This window comes from Cotesia typhae, unplaced genomic scaffold, assembly GCF_013202065.1.
Source record: "Cotesia typhae breed Kobodo isofemale line unplaced genomic scaffold, CoteBio_Ctyphae scaffold_121, whole genome shotgun sequence".
NCBI lineage: Eukaryota > Metazoa > Arthropoda > Insecta > Hymenoptera > Braconidae > Cotesia > Cotesia typhae.
This window is the reverse complement of record NW_027423773.1, coordinates 2,010,099-2,029,072: the sequence shown is the minus strand read 5'-3', so window position 1 is coordinate 2,029,072 and position 18,974 is coordinate 2,010,099. Positions and strand designations below refer to the sequence as shown.

General features: G+C 25.5%; 3 protein-coding genes across 6 annotated transcripts; 1 reads left to right on the top strand and 2 right to left on the bottom strand.

Annotated features, from left to right (window-relative positions):
- Nucleotides 1–810: 810 nt before the first annotated feature.
- Nucleotides 811–5,052, top strand: LOC141533791 (uncharacterized). 3 transcript variants are annotated; one of them, XM_074252851.1, is made up of 8 exons: nucleotides 811–1,439; nucleotides 1,692–2,210; nucleotides 2,706–2,865; nucleotides 2,948–3,196; nucleotides 3,299–3,441; nucleotides 4,113–4,512; nucleotides 4,582–4,759; nucleotides 4,829–5,052. In XM_074252851.1, the coding sequence occupies exons 1-8, from the start codon at nucleotides 1,194–1,196 to the stop codon at nucleotides 4,845–4,847; spliced, it is 1,914 nt and encodes a 637-aa protein (XP_074108952.1). In that variant the 5' UTR covers nucleotides 811–1,193; the 3' UTR covers nucleotides 4,848–5,052. The 3 variants fall into 3 exon arrangements, with proteins under 3 accessions (XP_074108952.1, XP_074108950.1, XP_074108951.1); XM_074252849.1 differs by having other exon boundaries at nucleotides 812–1,439; nucleotides 4,113–4,759; XM_074252850.1 differs by having other exon boundaries at nucleotides 813–1,439; nucleotides 2,972–3,196; nucleotides 4,113–4,759.
- Nucleotides 5,053–5,468: 416 nt separating this feature from the next.
- Sec3 (exocyst complex component Sec3) lies at nucleotides 5,469–10,680 on the bottom strand. Its single transcript, XM_074252845.1, has 5 exons — nucleotides 10,073–10,680; nucleotides 7,083–8,729; nucleotides 6,130–6,275; nucleotides 5,782–5,976; nucleotides 5,469–5,705 (listed from the first exon to the last, which is right to left on the bottom strand). Exons 1-5 carry the CDS (start codon nucleotides 10,518–10,520, stop codon nucleotides 5,553–5,555), a joined length of 2,589 nt encoding a protein of 862 aa, XP_074108946.1. The 5' UTR covers nucleotides 10,521–10,680; the 3' UTR covers nucleotides 5,469–5,552.
- A 1,642-nt stretch (nucleotides 10,681–12,322) lies between these two features.
- Tpcn1 (two pore segment channel 1) lies at nucleotides 12,323–18,635 on the bottom strand. Of its 2 annotated transcripts, none has more exons than XM_074252846.1 (13): nucleotides 18,335–18,635; nucleotides 17,980–18,248; nucleotides 17,077–17,288; nucleotides 16,513–16,677; nucleotides 16,164–16,289; nucleotides 15,784–16,091; nucleotides 15,224–15,504; nucleotides 14,859–15,077; nucleotides 14,159–14,278; nucleotides 13,726–14,065; nucleotides 13,258–13,559; nucleotides 13,056–13,162; nucleotides 12,323–12,864 (listed from the first exon to the last, which is right to left on the bottom strand). In XM_074252846.1, the coding sequence occupies exons 2-13, from the start codon at nucleotides 18,062–18,064 to the stop codon at nucleotides 12,619–12,621; spliced, it is 2,511 nt and encodes an 836-aa protein (XP_074108947.1). In that variant the 5' UTR covers nucleotides 18,065–18,248; nucleotides 18,335–18,635; the 3' UTR covers nucleotides 12,323–12,618. The 2 variants fall into 2 exon arrangements, with proteins under 2 accessions (XP_074108947.1, XP_074108949.1); XM_074252848.1 differs by having other exon boundaries at nucleotides 17,077–17,255.
- Between the last annotated feature and the right edge of the window lie 339 nt (nucleotides 18,636–18,974).

Here is an 18,974-nt window from a genome sequence, read left to right as displayed (position 1 = left end):
AAAATTTATTCTTGCTTTTTTTTAAATGTTTTTTTTTTGTCATTTATTTGTTGTAAAATTCCAAAAAATTGACAGCTGTCAGCTGATGCCATTAAATTAAGCTGTCATTTCACAATTTATTAATTTTATTTAACAACTAAATTATGGCAAAAAAAATGGATTTGTAGAAATTTTAATAAATTAAAAATGCAATTTTTTAAAAATAATTTTTTTACTATTTTTTAAATTAATCAATTGCAATTAAAAAATTTCCATTAGTAATTTTTTTAAAACTCACTTGTTGAATTTTTTCATTAAATTTATTTCATAATAATTTAATTGATGAAATTATAAAAAAATTTCTAACGTCAGTTAACTTCAGTGTCTTAAAACTGTCACTTATTATCACTTGTAAATTGAGCGGTAATTAAAATAATTTTTAATTCACATTATTTGATTATTATTCAATTGATTTTTTATAAATTTTATTATTTTTATCCAAAAAATTTAAAACACTTAAAAAATTTTTAAATCAGCTGTTTATAAAATTTTCTAAAAACTCACTTTAAATAAATCCCACGTGACAATATTTTCTCCTAGATGGCAGTGTAATAAATTTAGGTGAAATTTTTTTAAAAATAATTTTTTATTTTATGCAAATAATATTTTTAATCATAAACAATTAAAGAAAAAATTCTATCTGTCAAAATTTTTCTTGTCAAACTAATTAAAAAAAATTTTTGCGCTCCCTCTGTAGAATTTTTTAAAAATTAAAAATTCTTTTATGAAAACCCGCCTTAGTGCATGTAGATATTTTAAAATGGCGTCGACAAAGAATTACTAAGCACTGTTGTCACATTTTATTGTACAGTGTTTCCAATTTTCCGTTTGTTTACATGTTAAATTCAATTTGTCAGTTAAAACAAAAGTATTTTTATAAAAGTTATTCATTAATTAATAATTATTTTGAAAATAATAATGTAGCTCGAAAAATTGAATAATAAAACAGATTATTTAGTGTTAATAACAATGACCTTGACTCCTGTCATTTTTGTGTTTTAAAAATTTTCATAAAATTTTTAATTAAAATAATTAAATTTATATTCTTCTACATTAATTAATAAGAAATATTTTCAAAGTTATTTATTTCTTAATTTTATATTTTAAAAATATATATTTTGCTTAAATAAAAAATAATCATAATAATAATAATAATGATGGAAGTAACAACTGATCAAGAAGCGCAAGCAGTTCTTCTTAACGGTATGGAAGCCACACAGTATATTACAATTCAGCGTGGTGATAATGAATCAATTAATAAAGTACCATTAATTACACTTAATGGTGAATTAATATCAGAAGGTATGGTTGTTGATATGATAAATGCTGGAGTAGGTACTGAATTTAATTCCGCTGCTCAATATTATGAAGATGATCTTCTACCACATGAATTAACTGAGGTAATATTTTATTTATTTATTTGCACTTGTAATTTTATTTTAATTAAAAAAAAAAAAAAAAAAAAATAACTCAACTCTAAGAAATTAATAAATATAATTATAAATTTGAAGTTAGCTGTCAGCTGTCAATTTTAAAAATTTTTTAAAATTAATTATAATAAAAAAAATGCTTCTAAAAATTTTCACTTGTAATTTTTATTAATTTTTACATGTGAAACTTTTTAATTAAATTTTTTTTTTGTTCTTATAAAGGAGGACCGCAAATTAGCAGCCGCTTTGGTGGCAGTTCAACTTCAGCAGCAGCAAAAGCATCAACAAATGCATAATCAAACGCAGCACGATGATCCGGCTTTACCAGATGTCAGCCAATTAGCAACATTATCACCTGTTAATGCTTATACCATCCAGACCATTGTTGAGCCTGAGCCGTCATCTATTTATTCAGCTATCCAGTCGTTTAAGCGTATTAACCATCATGTTAAACAGGAGTTTATAAATGTTAAAAGTGAATATGATATTGATATATCAGCTGAGAGTAGCGAGGATGCTACTACGCCAATATCTGGACCCAAACGATCGTTACCTCATAAAAAGCGGATTGCGAGAAAATTGAAACAACAGAACAAAACTAATTTAAAACGAAATTCTGGAAAAAATAATCAGGATGTTATTGTTTATAATAATGCTAATGAAGGATTAAGCCAGTCTTTTAAATGTGAACTTTGCAATAGTAAATTTAATACACAGTTAAAATTTTTTGAACATCTTAAGGTGAGAAAAAAATTAATTTTTTTATTTAAACTAAAAAATCGAGCGCGCTATAATCTGGATTATACTTAGTATAATCTGGATTATACTCAGTATAATCTAGATTATACTGGGTGATATCTGGATTATACTCAGTATAATCTAGATTATACTGGGTGATATCTGGATTATAATCAGTATAATCTGGATTATACTAGCTACTATCTGAAATTTTTTATGACATTAAATTTAGCTGTCACTACAATTTTTTAATTTTCTTTTACAAACAAATTTGTTCCAAAAAATTATTCATAAAAAATTGCATTTTTTATTCCATAAAATTCCTACATGTCAATTAAAAAAAAAATTTTTTTTTGTTATAATTTATTTGTTACAAAAATGATAAAAATTATCAAATTTCCACTAAATTAATTTTCATCACAATTAAACAGCTCAATATTAATTAATTATTTAAATAAGTAAACTGCGGTCCTAAAATTTAACTATTTTTTTTTACAGAATCATTATGAACCAGTAAAACAAGAATCAAGAATAGTACAAACAACCAATACCAGCAGTATAACAATTTCTCCACCAGAAACTGTTCAAAATTTAGCCAATACTGGTATCGAAGAATTTAGCGAGCCCGAAGACTTAATGGAGGGGATTAGAGGAGTTGGTAAGAAAATTAAAATTAAAAATAATAAAATTAAACATTGTTAAATAATTACATTACACTGAAAATGACTTGCTTTCAATAGTCAATTCTTTTCAACACTTTTTAGTTGAAGAAACCGGAGCACGCATTGATGATGATTCAGAAATAAGTCCACTTGGAGAAGTTAATCACAGCTCAGCTCTGTGGTCTATATCTACGAATAATACTGATCCAATAGCTCATGATCTAAATGATTCATCGATTGTTAATGAACAAGACTCATCCGATAAATTTGATACTGAAACTGGTAGCCCTAAAAAAAAGAAGACTAGCAAAACGCGTAAAACACAAAGTAAGTAAAAAAAGTTTGATTTTTTTTTTTTTTTTTTTTTTTTTTTTTTTTTTTTTTTTTTTTTTTTAATGAACAGTTCTTTTAAAATTTTTATATTTACAGATAGTGAAATGACATGCCCACAATGCGGTAGAACATTTCACCATAAAAACAGTCTTGTTTATCATATGAGATCTCATAGTGGTGAACGTCCACATCAGTGTGAAATTTGTGGCAAAAGCTTTTTTGCTGCTAGTGCTTTAAAAGTTAGTAAAGTTTTAATTTATAGCACGTTATTTAAGCAAAAGGAGTATAAAAAAAATTTTTTTTTGCTCTAATTAACTCAGAAATATTAAAATTTACTGGAAAAATTGAAAAAAAATTTTTTCGATGCGTCAATTTTACTTGAAAAAAAAATTTTTTAATCAAAAGGGTGCACATAAAAAATTTTTTTTTTTATAATTTTTAAGTCAAAAATTAAACTTTTGCAGTCATAAAAATTGAAAATTTTCTGAAGTAAATTTGATAGAAATTTTCACTTGTAATTTTTATTAATTTTCACATGTGGAATTTTTTAATTTAATTTTTTTTTATTACAAAATTTTTAAATAATTTTTAATGTCTGCCAACTTCAGTGTCATATATAATTTTTGAATTATAAATTTTAAAAAAATTGATTTTTTGAGAACATTTGATTTTTTTTTAATTAGAATAAAATTGCAAGTGTCAAACAACTCGGCCAGTTGCAATAACTGAGTCTTTTACCTTATTACAATTTTAATACGAATTCTGTTAATAATTTTAATTAAAAAAAAAAAAAAAAAAAAAAAAAAATTGCTTTAAGAACGCAAAAAATTTAATTCTAATTTTATGAGATAAGTGGATTAATTTTATTTTTTTTTTTAATTATTAATAATATTTAAAATTTTTTAAATAGGTGCACAAACGCTTACATAGCGGAGACAAGCCTTACAAATGTGAAGACTGTGGTCGTCATTTTCGTCAATGGGGAGATTTAAAATACCATTCAATGAGTATTCATTCGGAGCAACGGCAGTTTCAATGCGAATATTGTGGGAAAGATTTTGCTCGTAAATACTCACTAATTGTCCACCGTCGAATCCACACAGGGGAAAAAAATTATCGCTGTGAATATTGCAATAAAACATTCCGAGCAAGTAGTTATCTTCAAAATCATCGTCGTATTCATACAGGAGAAAAACCCCACCCTTGTACTGTCTGTGGAAAACCTTTCCGCGTGCGAAGCGACATGAAACGACATATGCACACTCACACGAGAGGCCGATCAGAACGGCCAACTAATCGTACCATTACAGGTAAAATAGTTAATGAAAAAGATAAAAATGGGGTTCAATCAAGATCATTAATCCAAGATCTTGTTCAAGAATTAAAACTCGAGTCACCAAATAGTATCGTTGAAATCGTCCCGCCAGATGATAATCCTGAAAGTATTTTGCCTCATGAAGGTGGCTCTCAGAGTTTAGACTACAATGTTACTGATTCCACTGATGCTAACTCTGATCGTGATCCACTTGAAGCTGTTGACAGAACATCTGATACTTTGTAAGTATTTTCTATTTAATAATTAGATTATTAATATTTATCTATTTTTATTTTTTTTCTCTTTTCCAGACAATATTTTTTTATGTAAATGAAAAAGTTACAAGTTATTTAAGTTATAAATGACTGTAAAAAAAAATATGAAATTTAAATTTATGCAACATAAGGTAAAATCTTTTCATTAAAGTTAAAATTTAAACATTTTGTACATACTTGTAAGGAAAATATGACTGAAAAATGTTTAATGTTTAAACTCTTTTCATAGAATGGCTTAATAAATATTATTATTATTATTATTATTATTATTATTATTATTATCTATATTATTAAAAGAAGAAGAATAATTTTTTTTCCAGGATAAAATCGGATTTAATATGATAAGTTTTTAGGCTGCAATCTATCTCTGGATACATAATTAAGAAATGACCTTGTATCTTGTGAACTATTGACATTTTTAAAGATACAAGCTCATCCTGATGTTACACTCGTCGAGACCTTTCATTTGAGTACCCACATCAATTTTTCATATATTTTATATATTTATATATATTATATATATGTATATATGAAAAATATATCAAAAATGCATGTGGGTACTCAAATGAAAGCTCTTGATGAGTGTAACATCAGGATGAGCTTAAATTTTAAAAAGTGACTGCAAGGTTTCTAGTTTTATAATTATCTGTTTCACTAAAAAAATCAAAGTTAAGAATTCTTAAATAAAAATAATTTATTTTTGCATTAATTACAACGCAAGTAGTAAAACGAGAAATAAACAACTTTTTTTATTAAATTTCTAATGCGATCTCGCAATTTCTGAAAAAAATTCTAATATATTTTGAATTGTAAATTCAAGAGCTATTTGACTGTCCGGGTAACATCGTTGAATCAACTCTTCGATGTAAATGTACTGAGCAATAAATTCACCCTGCATTTCACGCCAAACGACCTGTAAAAACCGAGTAGTATAATTTTAATTTGATAAATAAATTTTTTTTTTTATAAATACTCGTATGACAACTTACTTGCAATAAGTTTTCTTCTTCACATAAATGTTTTTCAACTTTTCGATACAAATTTTCTAATCCTTTTTTAACTTCTCGAGCTGGATATTCTTTAACAACTCGACGCAATTCCTGTTTACTAAATGCCATTTGGTAACTTATTTCAGATTCTTTAACTCCAGCACCAACTTTTGCTTGAACGCCTTCAAAGAACAGCTTTAAAAAAAATAATAATAAATATAGAAGCTATACAAATTAATTAAATATGGAATTAAAATATTTATTTCTTCTTTGAAAAAAAAATTTAATAAATTAAAAATTAAAATTTTTAAATAAAAATCAATAAATAATTTTCCTTAGTATACATACATTGAGTTTTTCTAAAGGACGACCAAAATATCTAGTAACATATGCTTTTAAAGCATCTTGGTATCTTTGCTTAGCACTTTTTCGTTCTTGATCCAAAACTGATATTTTTAATTGTGATAACAGATCATATAAATGATGGAAATTTTCTGTAAAATAAATAATTAATTATTATTCTAGATTACTCATAAATTGGTGGAAAAAATAGACTATTTTTTTCTTCTATAAAAACTTCTTATCACACTTTAATAACACAAAAAATCAGCCTATTTTTTCATAGTAAGGTAAAAGCCCCCCATTATATATACTATAAAAGTTTTGGGCTACTTGAAAAAATGAAATTTTTCGCGGTAAATAGTTGATACCTTGGAATTAAATTTTACTATTTTTTAATGTAAAAAATATGGCGTTACAGCTGCCATAAGGGCGTATAAAAAAATCACAATGACAGATAACATTCAAAAAATATTTTGAAATTTCCCGCTTTTTTTAAAACAAAAATATTTTGAAATTTCCCGCTTTTTTTAAAATATTGTAATATTTTAAAATTATAACATTTGAATATTTAAAAATTTCCCATTTTTCTTCAAATATTATAATTTCATGATAATTGTTCATGTTTTTAAATTTTATAACTATTTTTTAAAATATATTTTCTTTTGTAACTTTAAAAAATTGTACAGCTGAGGTTTTACGCCGCTACTACCAAAGTTTTTTTTTTTTTTTTCACATTTTTAAACTACGAATATGTTCCTTTGTAAACTGGCCGAAAAAAAATTATACGTCCTTTTACCTTTAAAATTTTTTTTTTCAATTTTAAGTGTAGAATGTGTCTACTACTTGATTGGCAATAAAAAAAAAAATATGCGCCCTTTTACCTTTAGCCACACAAAATAAATAGAGTGTCAATATTAGAAGCTTTTACCTTAGTATTTATAAAAAAAAAATAAACAAACCCATTTTAACAACTTCTTGGGGTGTTTTATGATGCTCAGTACTGTGAATATTGATAGCTTCAAACATAGTGGCCACTAACTTGGTATAAGATTTTTCCAAGTCAACTTTGCGATCCGAATTTTTAAAAATCTTATCAGTAATTCTCGCAAAGTGTCCAAAATTAGCCACATACGGCAAAATGCCACACTTATTCCTGCGATTAACTTTAGTGTCTTTTAAAATCGACTGCTGCTGTAGCTGCATAAATTTATCAAAAGACCTTTTAACTTGCACCAAAGCCGACGCAAAAGTCATTGACAAAAACGAGCCAGTATCTTGAGCGGACATAACATGCTGAGACAGTCTCACGAGCAAGTACATGCACCAGAAGCTATCAATTTTATCCAAAAAAGCGATAAAATTATTCAATTCAATTTCCAACGACGGAAAAATAGCACCCATAGTCGCTCGAACTTCTTCATTGACTTGTCGCTCCAATTTTTTGCTAACTGTCGAAGTAACAGATCCCGGACTTACAGCTTCATTGCTTGTATTGTCACCCAGCCCAATGGTCTCTTCAGTTTCTGGCTTGGACGGCGAAAGGACAGAATCTAGCTGAAAAAAAGTCACACAAAATGCTTGCTCTGCCAAGCTAATTGGCTGCAATTGCGACAGGACTCGATTTAAAATTGAGTCTAAAATTACTCCGTCATTTTGCGAAGTCCAGACTTCGTTGCTCAGCAAGCAAATAGGCGCGGGTGTAAATAAATCGTCGTCTTTTTTTTGCCCACTTTGTTTTGATGAACTTAAGCTAGGCCGTGAATTAATTAAGCAAGTTTTAGCTTCTTCAAAAAATATCTTCAAGTCTCTTTGATACAATTTGCTCATCGTGTTGGTGTAGACTTTTATCAACTGCGAAAATGTTTTATTGTCCAACGCACGGAGCAGTTGCATCAATTCAGTGTAAGGCTCTAATTCACGGTGGAGTGACGAGTGAGTTGGCAGAACTAAGTCTGAAGTCGAGCAAGTCTCGCCGATGTCATTGCCTAAATGAATAAATAAATTATTGAGATGTCGAGCAACTAAAAGGGAAAATTTAACTTTTAATTTGTCCAGTCGACGCTTTTGTTCTGTCACTGCGCTTAATTTGTCAAGACCAACCGGCAGTGACACTGAAATTGCCTTCAATACTGCTTGTCCTGCGACAACTAGCTCCGCTCTGCCGCCTGGCAGCTCGGATTCGTTTATTATTTTTTGATGCTCATTGGAGATGTCTAGTTGAGTTATTATTGTGTCCAAATGCTCCAATAATAACCTAGCGTTGTGATTTGCCGTGTGAATAGCTTGGTTCTTTTGCCCAACTCGGGCCATCACCTCACGAATCCGTCCCAGTGCTTCGTCGTACGCTGTTAGTCGCGCTTCGACCACAGAGGCTTCTACTATCGCCGCTTCTATCCCGTTCATTAGTTGGATCACTTGCGGCTCTGATGCTAAGACTGATTGGACATTTTCACCGTCTAATATTGACAGGTCTTTTGAAAGAGTTTGCATAAATAGCTCCGCGTTTGAAATTGCGTAACTGCAGTCTAACATCAATGTTTCGAGGTCTGTGGCTTCTTTGTTAGTTATTGGCTGGTAGTCTGATGAGATTACTGGGGTTAATAAATCTAAAAAATATAAATTGTTTATTATTTTTTAATTAAAAAATGGATATAGATTTTTATGACAGTTTAACTATAGTGGAAAAATTTTAATCTGTATTATTGAGAGAATAAGAATAATTTTTTTCGAAAATGCTCTATCTCTAGGTACATAATTAAGAAATTACCTTGTATCTTGTGAAATATTGACATTTTTAAAGATATAATCTCATTTCGATGTTACACTCGTCGAGACCTTTCATTTGAGTACCCACATCAATTTTCCATATATTTTATATATATATATATATATATATATATATATATATATATATATATATATATATATATATATATATATATATATATATATATATATATATATATATATGAAAAATATATCAAAAATGCATGTGGGTACTCAAATAAAAGCTCTTGATGAGTGTAACATCGGGATGAGTTTATATCTTTAAAAACGTCAATATTTAAGAAATTACTGTACAATTTAACAAATATCTTGTGAAATATTGACATTTTTAAAGATATAAGCTCATTTCAATGTTACACTCATCGAGTCCTTTCATTTGAGTACCCACATCAATTTTTCATATATTTATATATTTTATATATATATGTATATATGAAAAATATATTAAAAATGCAAATGGGTACTCAAATGAAAGCTCTTGATGAATGTAACATCAAGATGAGCTTATATCTTTAAAAACTTAAACAGTTAACAAAGTACAGTGCAATTTCACAAAAATCATTAATTTAATAAAGCAAAATTTTATTTATTTATAGTTCCCAAGTCACGAAAGTCACATAGTGACTTTAAGGTTGCTAGTAGAAATTAAAAAAAATTACAAGTTGAAATTTTTATAATATTAAAGTTAGAATTCACTTGATGATTTTTTTTTTTTTTTAAATAAATTCATTCTAAAAAATCATTTTCATAATTTTTTCAAATCTCTTCATGTCAATTTTTTTTTCTATTTTTTTCTTCTGCCATAATTTGTATGTTACAAATATTCCTAATATTGTTTTTTATAATTCATTTTTAATAACAAGTCAATAAAATAATTATGACATTAAAGTTAGCTGTCACTTAACAATTTTTAAATTTTCTTTAACAAAAAAAAATTATTTTAAGAAAATTGCATTTTTAATTTATTAAAATTTCTACAAGTCTATTTTTTTAATATTTTTTTTTTTTGCTATAATTTATTTAAAAAAAAAAAATTAAAATAATTGTGAAGTGACAGCTAAATTTAATGTCATAAAAAATTAGATGTCTTCTAAATTTAGTATCATAAATAATTATTATTTTTAATTACTTAAAATTCATAATAATAAAAAATAAATCTAACCTGGAGTCAATGTGATGCTGTCACTTTCAGTAAGATTTGTCGGGTCAATCAACCATTCTTTAGATATATTTTTAAATTCAGGCCTTTGAGACAAACTACATGAAAAAGTGTATAAATTACTAATAAAAGTCCGGCATTCTTGTGATGTAGCAACAGTCCATCGATAAATTTTATCAATATGTAACTCAATATCCATGGAATCAGTTTTTATTCCATCAACAACTTGTACGTCAGTGAGTAACCAGGACTGTTTTTTTTTAAATACATTTTTATCATTTTTTTTTATTTGATAAATCATTAATGTTTCTGGAACATCTATTGTTGTTACTAAACACAAAAAACTTGTCTTCTTTTTTTTATATGATTTACTAACAAAACAAACACTTAACAATTTTTCATCACTTGGAGTAAATATTTCACGTTGTAACGTATGACGTATTGCCGCCATTTTTAATTATTAATTTTTAAATAAATAGATATTTTATATAAATGAAAAAACTTAAAAAATTTTTAATTTATTTACATATAAACATTTAAATAATAACTAATAACTAATAATAAAAACTACGGTGTTCATTATTTTATTATTTCGTCTGACATCACTTGACATTGCAGACGTGACACTAACCAAAACATCGACGCACCGAACAGACAAGTTTTAAAAAATTTTTTAGTTCTCTATTTGACCGCTCACAGCGTGATGGGCTATTGACACTGCTCCTCATATCATATGAATAACATTAAAGTTAGTTGTCACTCCATAATTTTTTTAAATTTTTATTAACAAATTAATTATTGACAAAAAAATTATTAAAAAAATGGACTTGAAGAAATTTTAACAAATTAAAAATGCAATTTTTTAAAAATCATTTTTTAGAATAAAATTTTTTTTACAAAAAAATTTGTTCTAAATTGTGTGTTAAAAAAAAATTAAAAAATTATCAAGTGACAGCTAATTTTAATGTCATAAAAAATTTCAGATAGTAGCTAGTATAATCTAGATTACAATAACTATAATCCAGATGTCACCCAGTAAAATCCAGACTATACTGATTATAATCCAGATATCACCCAGTATAATTCCGATTACAATGAATATAATCCAGATATCATCCAGTATAATCTGGATTATACTAGCTACTATCTGAAAATTTTTTTCACTTGAGATTAGGCTTGACATTACAAAATGTTTTTTTATTAATGTTAAAATAAAACATTGATATGTTTTCTGAAGAGTAAAATGCTAAGTTTATTTAAATGTTTTTTTTTTTTATAATTGTTTTCATTACAAATATATTATTTTCTTCATTATGATCTATAAAATTTGAATAAATTAATTATTTATTAAATATATAAATGAGTATCAAGTTAAATATTTCGATTTGGTAATTCGTGTTTTAACTTAGTCACTAACCATTTTATACACATTCAACAATTTTAAATAAATATTAATATAACACAAAAAAAAAAAAACGAAAAACAAATAATAATAATAACAACAAATTTTTGGTAACAGAAAATTGCTCATTATTGAACTAAATAAATTCAAAAATTTTTACGTATGCAGTCAAACTAAAAAAAAAAAAAAAAAAAAATTGATATAAAAGGTTGATCTTTTTTTTTTAATTTCATATCAAAGGAGCCCAATTGCTGCCGACAATGTCACCTCAATGTGAAATTTTTTGAGAATTTTTCTATTCAAAGTACGATAATTTCTTCAGTTTTATGGAATGTTTGAATCTCAATATTTGAGAGTAATACTCATATTTTTTGACTAGATACAATTATTAAAATTTCACATAAAATAATAAGTCGATATACAAAGCACTCCTAAAATTTACACTAGAGGCGGGCAAAATTTTTTTGAAACATAAAAAAAATTTTTTTTTTTGGTAGAATAAAAATTTTTTTATACGCCCTTTTGGCGTTAGAAACGCGATGTATTATTTTTGTACGCCTCATACTGCAAAATATTTGAGGTAGTGCAACAATCTCAGTTCTTTAAGTTCAAATAATTTTACTAATATTGCAAAGAGTTAATTTTAATTTTATAAGTCACTTATCGGCACAATTGGATCTCCCCTAGTATTAATTAATCTAAATGAAAATAAATTATTAGCTCTAATATTTCTAATTTACTAAAACATTAATATTAATTATCTAAAAATAATTTAATATAATCACACAAGCAGCACTATATAAAATTAAATTGAAATAAGCAATAATTTAATTAAAAACTAGCGAAAAAAATAAATATAATTGTTAAATATATTTATGTATAAATATTAATTTCAAAAAACAAGACTATAAAAAAATTTCATTTAATTTTTTTTACCCATAATCTACGTTTAAAATATTTGAAATAAAAATATTTTGTCTTTGATAATTAAGAATATTAATTACTCAAAAAAGATCATTACTACTCTTAATCTATTGCTTTAGAAAAATTTTTAAATACTCAAAATGCAAAATATTATTCTTTCATTATTTTAAACTTAGATTTTTTCTTTCAGACTTATAATACTAAAAACGTATAAATAAATTTATTACATTGGACTCGTAGTAAGTCCATTGCGATGTTGTAAAGAATTATGTCTACTATCAATTATTTGTCCTACATCCATATTAGAATCTTCGACACGGATTTCATCAAAGCTACTTGATAAAAGTGGTTCAGTAGATTTTTCATCGACTTTGGCTTCAGCAATCCATTCTTGAATTTCAAGAGTATACATTCTTCGTTGAAGTACTTCACGCGTACGAGGCCGAGATCCGATATAGTTTGTGGTATTCTAGTTAATTAAATTTAATTAATTAATTGAATAAAAAAATTAAAAAAAATAAAAAATAAAAAATAAAAAATAAAAAATAAAAAATAAAAAAAAATAAAAAAAAAATAAAAATATGAAAAAAATAAAAAAAAATTCTCTATGAAATAAATTCAGTAAAAAAAAAAAAAAAAAAATTAATTTTAAATACTTACATTTACTATAAGAGAAGATCTTAATTTTTCCAAAATGTGAAAGTCCTGAATAATTGTTTGTAATTCATCCCATTTTAATTCAACTTCTTCATGTAACATTTTCTCCTCTTTAAAAATTAAAAATAATTATAAATTATTTTTTTTTTATATTTTATTTTTCTATCGAAAAATTTTTTAAAATAATACTAAAAATAATACTAACCATCTCGTTTGGACGTTGATTTTTTATACTGTATTCGAAATCTAAATGCTTCCAAAAAACTTGAAACAACAATCGTTAATACTATCATTGTGACTAAATAAAAAGTCATAAAATAAAATCGAGTATAAAATCCAACTATCACTGCATAAGCATTCATTAAAATGAACCAATTATTAACGACTGTTAATTCAAATAACGTCATTTCACTTGCCATTAAATTATCAAATGTATTTAAATAATAATAACCTAAAGTCGTACTGCCATTTGCTGAGTATTTGTAAAAATCTTCAACTGTTGTATTTCTGGAGATAAAATAATAATTATTGGCCATTAGTAATATATTACATTGAGAAAAAAAATTTTTTTTGAAAAAAACGAACAATTGATTTTTTATTACATTGCTAATTTTTTTCAAAATAAATTTTTATTTATTTTAGAGAAATAATTTTTTTAAATATTTATACTTACACACAACAATTCCGCATATCATAACCGGCAAACATTTCCATACCGATAATTGCAAAGAAGTAATATAAAATAAGCATTACAATTGCCGTAGAACACATCAGTGGTGAAAGTATAACCAATGTACCAAAAACATCTCGATAACGTTTCTTTATTTTAAACAACCGTAGAAGACGAAGTGGTCGGAATATTACGAAGAACATTGCATTTGGAAATAATGATAAGCCACAAGCAGCTATTAATGGCATTACTGATGCTCCTAAATCGAAAAGATTCCATCCTGAGCTAAGATATCGTCGGATTCCCAATCCAAGAACTTTGGTCATTGCTTCAGTTACAAACACTGCATCAATTTTAACAATAAAAAAATTTTATTTTAAAACATGATTATATTTTTTTAGTAGTTATTTATAATATTATGTCATGGAATACTTACACCCGCCAAAAGCAAGTGTGTCCCAATCAGCAGCAAATTTATGAGCCGCTACTACTTGGTTGGTTGATGATTCCAAAAGTCTACAACCCATGGCTACTCCGTTTAAGATTATAGAAGCATCTAGAGTAAAATTTCAAAAATAAAATAATTAATATTTAAATAATGACAGAAAAAAAAATTTTCAATTTTTACTATTTTGTAAAAAAATTCTTATATTATTGACATTTTTTAAGATATAAGCTCATTCTGATGTTACATTCATCGAGATCTTTCATTTGAGTACCCACATGGCATTTTTGATATATTTTATATATATGGTATTTGTGATATATATAAATATATGAAATATATGAAAAATTGATGTGGGTACTTAAATCAAAGGTCTTGATGAGTGTAATGTCGGGGTGAACTTGTTTTTTTAAAAATGTCAATAATTCTCAAGATACAAAGTCATTTCTTAATTAGGTATATAGGGATAGAGCATTTTCTAACGCAGTCTAAATACTTTTCATAATAAATTGACTTTTTCAAATAATATGAAACCTTGAAAATGCACAAATTCAAGACCTTTGCAATGACACTGAATTTCACTTTAAAAAAAAAAAAAAAAAAAAAAAAAAAAAAACGATTTTATCATATGAGTATCTTGGGAACAAAATTTTTCTTATTCTTTTAATAATATTGATTAAAGAAAACTTACAGACAAAAGTTTCAAAATAAGGCCACCTGATCGCAATGTGAGCTCCATTGCAAAGCATTTGCAAAGGTGGCCAAGCCGTGTGATACCAAGGTATCCCCGAGTATTGTGGTTCCCATTCTAATGTTGTTACATCGTAAACCATAAGGAATTCTTCACAACTTAATGCACCACTATTAGAAGAATTCAAATGACGAAACATCAAAATGATATCTAACGTACCTAAAAATCAAACATGTATTAAAAAAATTTTTTCATGCACTGAGAAAAAATTTATTTGAATAAAAAAAAAAAATTAATTTGTTTAAAATTTTTTTTTTTTTAATTTTTTTATTAATGTATATTTAATTATAAAATAAACAATATACTTTTTTTGGGAGCATAATAACGCATTAGTCCTTCAAATTGTTTAAATTTCATTTGATCCGGATTTTGTTTGGAAACAAGAAGTTTAAATGCATGTTGACATGCTCGCCGTTTGTGCAGAAATAATTTTTTAAATTTATCTCGCTCGGCAGACGTAAACGTTTCATTGACAACAGCTAACATGAGATTCATCATGACGTAGAGCATCATTGATAAATAAGATACAAAATATATCGCATACCACTTGCTTTTAGAAAATGAAGGCATCATTACATCTGGAAAGCTGTAAAAAAAATAATATTGTAGAAACTGATATAATGTCATGTTAAACCAAGAGAAAAAATGTCTTTTTAAAAAAAATTGACATCTACAAAAAGTTGTCTATCTACAATTTTTTTTTTCTAATAAAAAAAAAACATTTTTCTGTGGTATTAGTTGTTAAAAAATTGAGCTTATAATTTTTTGAATTTTTTAGATGTAAAATTTTTCAACAAAAAAATTATTGAAAAAATTTTTTTAAAAGAAATTTTTACTCTCAGTGTAATATTATAATACTACTTACTTAGCGGTTGTTAACAGAACAAAAAGACTAACAAAACTGTCTTGTAATGTTGCAAAATTGCGATTTGTTTCAGAAAACATAAAGTAACCCAATACCATATAAACAATGATAAAAAACAATAAAAGACCAAGCATATCTAAAATTGGTGGTAGAGTTTGCAAAATCTGTCTAATAAATCTCCGTACTCCGCCACAATATTTGGTATCAACTAAGAAAATTGGTCTTAATGCTCTAGTCACTCTAAAATGAGATGATTGTCGAATAACAACAATTACTGCTTCCAAAAACATTATTGCCAATGTAACACACTGAAAATAAAAATTATTAATTAATTTTTTTGTAAGAAAATCTAAAAAAAGGTTGAATAAAATTTTTAAAACCTTCAACATAGTTCGCTTGTGTTTTAAGATAGTGCCCCAACCAATCCATCTTAATTTCAATGCTAACTCCACGCCGATTGTTAATAATGCTAGAAGCTCAATAGAACCGTGTAGCCAAACTGGCAACTGAAATAAATTATTAGGATATTTTAAATGTTTCAAAAAATTAATATTTTGAACAATGCGACTTTAAATAAATTAAAATATTAAAAAAAAAAAAAATTAAAAAAAAAATTTTTTAAAAATAAAAAAAAAATATTATAAAGTATTATGACTTTTTTTTTGATAAATTAAAATTTTTTAAAAGCCCATTTGTTCATAATTTTTCATTATTTATAAAATTAATTACTTGAAAAATTGATACCGCTGGTTCTTCAACAAAAGCAAGAGCTAGTAGTAGTAAAGAAGTAAAAAGATCAAGGCCATAATACCAATTGTTATGAACTAAAAGATATGCTGGTAAATCTTCGGGATGGCGAGGATGAGAATCAAATTTTTCATTATTTTGTCCTTCCTAAAAATAAATAATTACAATTAATCCAATGTAAAATTTTTTTATACAATACATCTCTGCTTATTGTTATGCTCGTTACAATGTGAAATAATATTTAATAAATTTGAAGATCTTCAAATTAAAAAAAAAAAAAAAAAAAAAAATGAACTAACAAATTTTATCTAGTTTTAAATTCCAATCTATTTATATTTACTCTGATAATTTATTTCAATAAATTAACTACTTATCGCTTACTACCATATGCAACCTTGAAAAGACAAAAATTTAGATCAAAAATATTTTTTAAAGACACTAATTTAAATTAAAAAAAATAAAAATTCATTTTATTGTTGGAGATAAAAATTTTTTCTTGTGCTCTTAATTAAATAGAATTAATTTATTGTATAAATTTAAAAATACCTCTAAAAATATCGCAGCTTCATGATAATTCATTTCCCAATGAATGTCAGGATCATTGATGGTTTGCTTTGCAAAGACAGTACTTTCAGCGAGATCATCGATTTCAATATCTCTTGGAGTTGCTTGATATGAGTCCGGTATTGTGTCATTGTCGTGAGTGGAAGCTTTCGGTTGATAGTCTGAAGAAGTGCAAGACAATATAGATCCATACTCTAAAAAAATTAAAGAGGGCCGGAAGAGTTTTGAAATAAATCAGAAAAATAGAGATAATGATATGACTTTCTGTTGCTGTATCATAAATTTAATAAAATTTCATTTAAAATAAATTTTATTTTTTTTTATTTATTTTTTAAACTTTGAGGTATGCTAAAAAATTATGTGAAGCTGAAATTAGCAGAAAATTTTTAATTTTGAGAATATTTATTGTCAAAAAAAATTGTTACAAAAAAAGTCAAAAAAAAAAAAAAAATTTTTTTCACAAATAAAAAATTTGAAGAACTCTGAGTGCAATTTTTTAAAAAATATTTTGATGATTTAAAATTAATTAAAAAAAATTGGATTTGTAGAAATTTAATAAAATTAAAAATGCAATTTTTAAAAAATAATTTTTTGGAGCAAATTTATTTGTTAAAAAAAATTAAAAAATTGTCAAGTGACAGTTAACTTTAATGTCATTTGTTTACAAGTAGTAGATTGAGAATCATATGTTGACATTTATTTATATTTATTATTACTCAGAAAATTTAAGATGATATAACTTTAAAATAATTTATAAATAAAACTAGAGTGTCTACTGGAGATTAATAAAAAAAAAATAAATAAAATAAATAGAGATCACAGAAGAATTATTGAATAAATAAAAAAATAGATCTAAATAAAAACAGTCTTAAAAATAGTACTTACTAGGACTAGTCCTAAAGTTTTCCTGTACATCATCATCAAATCGTTGATATTGACTAGAAAATCTTGAGTCGTCTGATGAATTCATTTGACAAAACCCTCTTGTAAATTAGCAATAAATAATACCGTTCAAGATATTCACGAGACAAGCATTGTTGAATATTCCTTTTAATTTCTGTCGGCGGAGTTACTATCAGTTAAACTGAATTTTATGTTGTTCGCATTTATATATTTATATTCTACATACATCACTATTCATATGTGTATATTACCTACAAAATAACATGGAATGTTTAATTATTAACTTTGTATACTTTGTATCATGTACACACTTACAAATTTACTTATACGCACTTACTGTCTTACTGTTTATGTAAACAGGGATCGTCCACAACAATACGGAGTTGTTTTCCTGTCAAAGTTCGTGCGCTCCAGTCTTTAAAATTTATTCATAAAAAAGAAAATGGTTGGTTACGTTCACTGTTATAATACTGAAGTTAGCAGTCAGCTGTCAATTTTAAAAAATTTTTTAATAAATTAATTACAATAAAAAAATTCTTCTAAAAATTTTTATTAATTTTCACATGTGAAACTTTTTAATTAATTTAATTGCTGTAAAATTCTAAAAAAATTTTTAATATCTGACAACTTCAGTGTTATTCCCTGTTTTCTTCCATGAAAATTATATGATACTGAAGTCAGCTGACATGTGATAATTTATAGAATTTTTTTAATAGATAAATTTATTGCAAAAAAATTTTTGTTAAAAATTCCAACTTTGATGTGTCAAAAAATTATTGTTGTAATTTTTTTAAAAATATTTTCTTAGTAAAAATTTATATGACATTAAAGTTAGCAGTCACTTGATCATTTTTTAATTTTATTTAACAAAAAAATTTTTCTAGAAAAATTATTTATAAAAAATTGGATTTTTAATTTTTTAAAATTTCTACTTGTCAATTTTTTTTGAAATAATTTATTTATTAAAAAAATTCTCA

What these genes read in the sequence shown, in the direction of transcription:
- LOC141533791 (XM_074252849.1), top strand. Translation starts at nt 1,194, where the DNA reads ATGATGGAAGTAACAACTGATCAAGAAGCGCAAGCAGTTCTTCTTAAC. An exon ending in AATTTTTTGAACATCTTAAG is followed by an intron (nt 2,211 to 2,705) that starts GTGAGAAAAAAA and finishes TTTTTTTTACAG; the next exon opens with AATCATTATGAACCAGTAAA. An exon ending in GGAGGGGATTAGAGGAGTTG is followed by an intron (nt 2,866 to 2,947) that starts GTAAGAAAATTA and finishes TGCTTTCAATAG; the next exon opens with TCAATTCTTTTCAACACTTT.
- Sec3 (XM_074252845.1), bottom strand. Translation starts at nt 10,520, where the DNA reads ATGGCGGCAATACGTCATACGTTACAACGTGAAATATTTACTCCAAGT. An exon ending in CAGCATCACATTGACTCCAG is followed by an intron (nt 8,730 to 10,072) that starts GTTAGATTTATT and finishes TATATTTTTTAG; the next exon opens with ATTTATTAACCCCAGTAATC. An exon ending in CCAAGAAGTTGTTAAAATGG is followed by an intron (nt 6,276 to 7,082) that starts GTTTGTTTATTT and finishes TTTATTTTACAG; the next exon opens with AAAATTTCCATCATTTATAT.
- Tpcn1 (XM_074252846.1), bottom strand. Translation starts at nt 18,064, where the DNA reads ATGAATTCATCAGACGACTCAAGATTTTCTAGTCAATATCAACGATTT. An exon ending in GTTCTGTTAACAACCGCTAA is followed by an intron (nt 15,505 to 15,783) that starts GTAAGTAGTATT and finishes TTTTTTTTACAG; the next exon opens with CTTTCCAGATGTAATGATGC. An exon ending in GATCTTCTCTTATAGTAAAT is followed by an intron (nt 12,865 to 13,055) that starts GTAAGTATTTAA and finishes TTAATTAACTAG; the next exon opens with AATACCACAAACTATATCGG.